Source organism: Diachasma alloeum, unplaced genomic scaffold (genome assembly GCF_001412515.2).
Source record: "Diachasma alloeum isolate Michigan unplaced genomic scaffold, Dall2.0 Dall_scaffold_01766, whole genome shotgun sequence".
Taxonomy (NCBI): Eukaryota; Metazoa; Arthropoda; class Insecta; order Hymenoptera; family Braconidae; genus Diachasma; species Diachasma alloeum.
Window position 1 is genome coordinate 279 of NW_021681851.1, and position 7,247 is coordinate 7,525.

Below are 7,247 nucleotides of genomic sequence, written 5' to 3' on the forward strand. Positions count from 1 at the left end.
ATTGAAGGCCCGAGTTGTAGGCCCGAGTTTGTAGCAGCGATGTCAGACAAGATATGAATGTTTTTTTGAGCTCAAANAGACAAGATATGAATGTTTTTTTGGGCTCAAATGAAAGAGCGGTTCGAGAAATGGCGTGCTAGGGCCTCTAAACATGACAAATGTTTCTAAAGATGATGTCTGTTTTCAATTGAAAAGCAGAGTTGTGACAATATTGTCTAGTAGGGCAATGGGGTCTAGGAGTGTGTATAGAACATTGGGGTGGAGGAGTCTCCCCTGGCTCAAGACCATCTTTAGAGGCCTTGCACGCCATTTCTCGACCCGCTCTTTCATTTGAGCCCAAAAAAACATTGATATCTTGTCTGACATCTTTGCTACAAACTCGGGCCTTCAACTCGGGCTTTCAATTCAAGGCCCGAGTTGTAGACCCGAGTTTGTAGCAGCTTCAAATTTATCCAACACACAATTGAGGATAAACCATTTGGGACGCAACAGATAGTTCTCCCAATTTATTCAATTTATGCCTTTCTCGCCCCCCCCCCCCCTGTAGGAATCGAGGTTGTTGAGTGATGTAACGATTCACTACTAAACAATTAGTTGGCTTAATTGTCGTTTATTCAATCACGTCTAGAAATATATATACAAAAGTAGAGAGCAAGTCAGGTGGTTGACTTGTAGAGTAATAGGCGGTTAGCGCCAGACTGAATATAATATTCGCAAACGGCGAGAATTCGGATACGCGTTACAACAGGTGCGAGAGAGAAGTATACATTTTATTCGCACGTGACAGGGAGTGATGATGTCACTGATGTCCTATCGTCTCAACTACGCACGTTGTCGTGTCCGCGTACTAATGTATAAATGTGTATGTAGCGTGGCGTTACACCCCCTCCCATGGCATTTTAAGTGTTATGCTTTTTCGCTCGGGTATATATGACATGTACGCCGTATTGAAGGGACTGAAACTGTATTCTATTCAGTAAATAAATGAAGAAAATTTATAATTTAATATTGAATCGAGTATGGTGAATCAAATATTATCTGTTTTACAGCAAATGACGAACATAGTAAACTGGTTCAGTCATTTAGCTGGAAGACTGATGGGTCCCTCGTAGCCACCTCGAGCAGGGACAGGTGCGTCCGTATTTTTGACGTACGAGTGCCGCAGCCAGTAGTGAATTCCTGTTCAAGCCATCCAAATCCTAAAGACTCCCGCATTGTCTGGCTGGGCAGTACTTACAGCATCCTCACGACTGGCTTCAACAATGAGAGCATGCGTCAAATATACATAAGGGACGTGAGAAACTTTACCTATCCCACCTATAGTTTAGAGCTAGAGGCGAGCCCTGGGGTTCTAATACCGTTGTTTGACCCAGATACCTCTATGTTGTTTCTTGCTGGCAAGGGAGATGTCACCGTTCGCTCCATGGTGGTAGCCGAAACAGATCCGTTCTTGATCGAGGGCATACACCACACAGGCAATCAGTCGATAAGTGTCTCCTTGGTTCCGAAACTCGCACTTGATGTGATGCGCGGTGAGGTCAATCGCATTTTACAATTGACCTCAAATATGGTGATCCCTATCACCTATCAAGTGCTGAGAAAGGTATGAAATAATCATCTTCTAATTGAACATTCATCGATTTTACTTCTCTTAAATTATTCAAGAGAGAGATTTCTGATCGTCAATAACTCTTTTTCATTTTTTTTATCGTTATTTTACATCGCTTCGACCCGGTTAGGTAATACTGCGATAATGATCAAAACTTTAAATGGTTAGTTCGCACCATTCTACCCGGCCGGGATTTGAACTCAACCTTTCGCATATGAGGCAACGAACTTATCGATTGCGCCAAGCCACCGGACAACTCTTTTTCATTATCAATTCATTTTCTCAGACTTCCGTATGAAAATTTAGTCAGAAAATACCGGTTATTTAAGACGATTCGGTTCAACTTACTCTCTTTTGAATCAATTTGACGTAATTTCAAAGTTTGAGTTGTTTGTTTGAACAATGCCCTTCATTATTCAATGGATTCTTACATTAATTCCCTTCATTCTCCCATTGCAGACGTATCACCAATTCCATGCGGACATTTTCCCCCCAACCCCAGGTTGTATAGCGAACAACACAGCCGAAAAATGGATCCAAGGAAACGATGCCCCTGTGCCAAAGATCTCTTTGGATCCTTCTAAACGCGCTGGAGGAATGAAGAAAACAGAGGTAAGTAGCAATTGCATCTCGCCATCACTACAACTTCTCATATTTATTAGATATATTCACTGCAGTTTCTAATATTATCCAATGTATTATTCCTGTAGAAAACGTATCAAATTCTATTGATTTTGTATATGGCATAATCTCTATTGGACATTTTCTATATAAAACAAAACGCGAAGTAGAGCTTTGGAATTATGAATTATAAGATTTAATAGAAGCCGAGTAGAAGTCCAATGAAATGCAATCAAACTTGCGAAAGTTTTTCTATGAAATTTTTTCAACATCATTTTATTTGTTTGAAAATGAATAGGAGCATCTCCTTCCCTGCCAAATGCCGACTGCGTCGACTAGTGGAGTGCAGCCAACTAAGAGCAGCTTCACTAGCGACGATATTACACAGCCTGTTGAGGCTAGTGTTAACACAGCTATTGAGGCTAACCTCAGCAAAATTGTTGAGGCTAGTGTCAGTAGAGCCGTGGAAGTTAGCGTCAACAGGGCTATGGAGGCTAGTTTCAAGGCGCTTGAGGCTAGCATCAATAGGACTGTTGAGGCTACTATCATCCGGACTGTCGAGGCTAATGTCAACAGAGCTGTGGAGGCTAACGTCAACAGGGCTATGGAGGCTAGTATCAACAGAGCTGTTGAGGCTAGCGTCAATAGGACTGTCGAGGCTAGTATCAACAGGGCTGTGGAGGCTAACTTCAACAGGGCTATGGAGGCTAGTATCAACAGAGCTGTTGAGGCTAGCGTCAATAGGACTGTCGAGGCTAGTATCAACAGGGCTGTGGAGGCTAACTTCAACAGGGCTATGGAGGCTAGTATCAACAGAGCTGTTGAGGCTAGCGTCAATAGGACTGTCGAGGCTAGTATCAACAGGGCTGTGGAGGCTAACTTCAACAGGGCTATGGAGGCTAGTATCAACAGAGCTGTTGAGGCTAGCGTCAATAGGACTGTTGAGGCTAGTATCAGTCGGACTGTCGAGGCTAGTATCAACAGAGCTGTGGAGGCTAACATCAACAGGGCTGTTGCGGAAAACATCAGCAGAACTGTTGAGGCTAGCGTCAACAGAGCTGTTGAGGCTAACTGGCAAAGGATCAGGGAGATCCAAGAAGGACCTGATCGAGGGGCAGTACCACCACAGCCTGATCACTCACGTAGGGATCCGGATGTGGAGGAGGATCAGGTAGATGACGATTGGGGGCTTCCTAGAAGAGTTGTTGCGAGCATCTTGCGAGCAGCAACGATAAAACAACGTTGCAAGAGGGTGGTGAGGGGGATATGGACGCCGGCAGAACGCCTTAAAAGGTACGTCCGGTTGCCTAGGAATGCACCCGAGGGCAGTGTGCGAGTGCAACCAGAGGAGCTGGAGCGGATCAGAGGTGAGTATTCAAAGATCAACTAAACCAATTTTTAGTAGAATTTTTCAGAGAGTCAGTCAGTGTTCCGATAATGTTCTTTAGCGGACAATAGGTATCCCCTTGGCCAGTAAGCCGGTTCTTGAATCACGGTCACAATATTTCGAAGTCCCCACCATTCGACCCTCGCTTGAAGAAATACAGTACAGTTCATTTAACAGTGAAATGGATAACTCTAGGATGAACTAGGTTTAGTGTAAATCCGAGAGTTGACTGCTTCATGATTAAATAAGTTTAGTAAATAAGAATGGGTCTTTCCGGCCATTATAAAGGTGATTCGAGGGCCATTTTACCAGCCAGGGAGAGGGAGCCCTCGGGTACACCGACCAATGTTATCTAAATTCTGGATTCACCTTTGGATTGAGAGTTGATTTGATATAAACATTTGTCGCGATATCGCAATAATTTTGATCTGCTTTTTATTATTTCAGGTCTTTTGGTCCAATCCTTGGAGTTGCAACCACTAAGTCGGCGTAATTGCCCCAGCACATGGCGTTTGTCGGTTTCAACATGGTGTGGGGAGACATTTCATGATATCCGAAAAAAGTATAAGCAACGGGGGGAGTTCCCCATCGACGATGAGGATAGTGAAGAAGAAAGGCAGGAAACTGATGAAGCCAGCAGTGAGGAAGAACCCGTGGGGCGGAGGGAGGATGATGAAAATTAGTTTCATCATTATTTATAATTTAAATATATCTTTTGTGTGGGAGTAATGAGAAGAAGGGCGTGAGGGAGGCCGAGGGGGAGGAAGACACTTCGGAAGAGCAGGAGCAGGAGATTGAACTGGAGATGGATCAGGAGCAGTATGAGATCGAGGGAGAACTTGGTGAGGAGGAGTTCGAGGAGGGCGAGGAGTTTGATACTGGAGAGCAGATTGTCAAGTTTGAGGCTCAAGAGATTGAAGGGAAGTATGCGCAGGAGTACCAGCAGGAGTACGAGGAGACCTCCAGGGAGGCTTCGGAGGCTGCTGACGTTATTATGAGCATGGAGGACACTACTGAGAATATTGAGGGGGCTGAGATGATTACGGATGAGATCTCACCAATGAGTAACTTGAAGAGTATTATTATTATTAGTATTATCAGTATTATTTCTTGTGAGAAATTTCATTTTCTTAAAAAAGTGATTTTGATTTTTTCCTTTAAAAGCACTCATTATGGAGATAATTCAATGTTTAATAAGATATGTTAATTTGAATTGTTCATACTTCCATACTGAAATAATATATGACTAAATCTAATCTATGGCTGTGTATAGAATTATGAAAAGTCTAAGGGAACAACTGTACATAAAACAAGTTTTTTCCACTCGGATTTGGTAATATAAAACAACAAAATCCAGTGGAAAAAGCTCAGAAAATTTGTTCCCAATAATAATTCTAATAGAAAACATCTCAAGAAAAAAATTCGAACAGAAATTCAAAATATATTGACTTTGGGGTGTTCTGTTGGCACTCGCGTTGGTCAAAGGATGGGTCGAAGGTATGATCCATTACAGTTCAACAACAACTTCCTGGACAATTCCTTCATTCCTGTTTATGAAAAAAATGGTAAGCCCTCAAAATTTCCTCCAAATAACTGGACAACTCTATGCTTAATCAGACTCAAGTTATATAAAGATACCTTGACATTTTTCCAGGTAACATCGTTGATTCCACAAAGAAAAATCAAGATCTTTTCACAAGTATCATGTTGCAGAGGCAATGGTATTTACAAAATAACCAGTGGTAAGTTATATAAAGATGTATCGATTGTAAAAATCGCTCCATTTGTCTAGGCGATATCATTGGATAATATCTTACCACATACGTACATATTCACACGCATACGAACATGTCCTCTAAAACGTATCAAGATGATTTTAGCGGTCATGGAACGTAAATAAATCACAGAAATTCCAATTTTCATTTTCGGAGTCATTACATAAACTTCTTTCCCTTGCATCGTGAAATCAATCTGTCACTAATAACTTCAAACTGAAAAAATAGCCTACCATAAACGGTATAATTTTTTTCATATGTTCAAAAATGATATCAGAAAATGAAAAATTCACATACTCCTTCGCAAATATCTCGAAGAGAGAAATCTCACATGTTACGTTACATTCAGCTCCAAGACCCATTCAGAGTACTGTGATTCTATCCATTAATAGCAGCTTTAGTGAAAAGACACATGAGTCCCGGGTTTTCCAAGCACAATGTTTCCAAATACGGTTCCAGCACTACTTTTTCTTTATGTTTTAGAACAAAAGTCCAAACTTTTTCCACCAGGTTTTGAGCATTATGTATAGTCGCAAAATTAAGCATTTGTAATGCATTAGATATTGTCAGATGCCGGAACAATTTCCGTTCACACAAGGTCTTCAATTTCTCCATGTTATATTTCTCGGCAACAATCAACATTTTCATAGCCATATCCACGTCGTTCAGAGCTTGATCGCTACCAGTATACAGATATGATAAAACATTTTTCATGACATCAAGTTTGACATCTGAAATCACGACTTCATTATTCGTTCCTTCTTTCATTTCACTCTCGAACATACTTAAAAATACCGGACTATGCGCCGCGAGAATGACTTTATGCACAGGCAATTCTTCTCCACTAATGATGATTCTGGCATCACTAAATGTTGATTGTAGTAGGAAGGGTTGAAACTCGTTATTGGAAAAAGATGTCGAAGATGATGGTAACGCTGGGGTTGCTATTGCATCAATGTACTTGATCTTGCAAGTTGCAACAAATGAAAGGTCGCGTCTAATTTCTAGATCTTCGAAGTCGCAAGCATCCGTCCAACGGAATGATTCCTTTTCAATTGTTATATCATCAAAGCTAATAGAAGCGGTGCAGGGAATTACAATAGATATATCAGCCATAATTTCGACGGTAACGGCTTTTCGAATTGATAAGCTCAATTTTCTTCTTGACGGATCATTCGCAGAAGAGCCTAAACGCACCCAAATAGTAACATTATTGCGATCTTTCAATGGCAAACTTGCTATTTGACGCCATTCTCTGTACGTATTTTGCTGATCCGGAACACGGAAATGGTACCACTCCTCCATCACTCGTTCAAATTTGATAATGAGACTCGCACGTCAAAATTCGCCTTTACTCAAGATTGTGGGGAATCTGAAAATAGGAATTCATCAATTTGAATATTGGAAAACTTAATATTGTAGTCAAAATGCGCCGCTGCACAGCCATTGGAAGTTAGGATAAGCAATGTGAGTGTGGATACCGAGGTATTCATATGCATTACAAAACCATTCTATTACATTACATTCCCTGGGATGCAAGCAGCCACTTAAGTTAGGTGGCTGTTAGGTGGCTGTTAGGTGGCCACTTGTTTTGGTGTAAAAAAGGGTAAGTGATACCTGAAACGATTATGGATGTAAATCTATGAATTATTAAGGAATTTTAGTAGCTTTAATGACATTAATCTCCATTAATTAAGGAAAATAACAGTTTGCGTATTGAAAGGGAAAATAAATCAGTAGGGGGAACGCCGCCGGATGGCGGCAGTGTCGACTTCTCGCCCAGGCCGATAAAGTCGGCAGCAGTGGCGGGAGAAAATTGATTATCCAATAGGTTCATATTGGCATTTTTTTAAAT

General features: G+C 41.3%; 2 protein-coding genes across 3 annotated transcripts in view; one reads left to right on the forward strand and one right to left on the reverse strand.

The window, feature by feature from the left end:
- Nucleotides 1–590: 590 nt before the first annotated feature.
- LOC107046726 (TD and POZ domain-containing protein 3) overlaps nt 591–7,247 on the reverse strand; it is a 9,821-nt gene continuing 3,164 nt past the window's right edge. The window contains exons 2-3 of one of the 2 annotated variants that reach the window (XR_003783190.1): nt 1,318–6,764; nt 591–1,250 (exon numbers count right to left, since the gene is read on the reverse strand). Coding sequence is in view for 1 of the 2 variants with exons in the window: in XM_015269418.2 (XP_015124904.1) it covers nt 5,771–6,697 (927 nt within the window). In the remaining variant the exon portion in view is untranslated. Of the gene's footprint in view, nt 6,765–7,247 lie in introns of both variants that reach the window. The other variant, XM_015269418.2, reaches the window with a different exon arrangement.
- LOC107046725 lies at nt 880–4,873 on the forward strand. Its single transcript, XM_015269417.2, has 5 exons — nt 880–976; nt 1,050–1,603; nt 2,069–2,221; nt 2,529–3,597; nt 4,065–4,873. Exons 2-5 carry the CDS (start codon nt 1,271–1,273, stop codon nt 4,298–4,300), a joined length of 1,791 nt encoding a protein of 596 aa, XP_015124903.2. The 5' UTR covers nt 880–976; nt 1,050–1,270; the 3' UTR covers nt 4,301–4,873.

Excerpts from the sequence above, each read along its gene's own strand:
- LOC107046725 (XM_015269417.2), top strand. The coding sequence starts at position 1,271 with ATGCGTCAAATATACATAAGGGACGTGAGAAACTTTACCTATCCCACC. Across the intron at positions 1,604-2,068 it reads CCTATCAAGTGCTGAGAAAG|ACGTATCACCAATTCCATGC; the intron begins GTATGAAATAAT and ends CTCCCATTGCAG. Across the intron at positions 2,222-2,528 it reads GAGGAATGAAGAAAACAGAG|GAGCATCTCCTTCCCTGCCA; the intron begins GTAAGTAGCAAT and ends GAAAATGAATAG.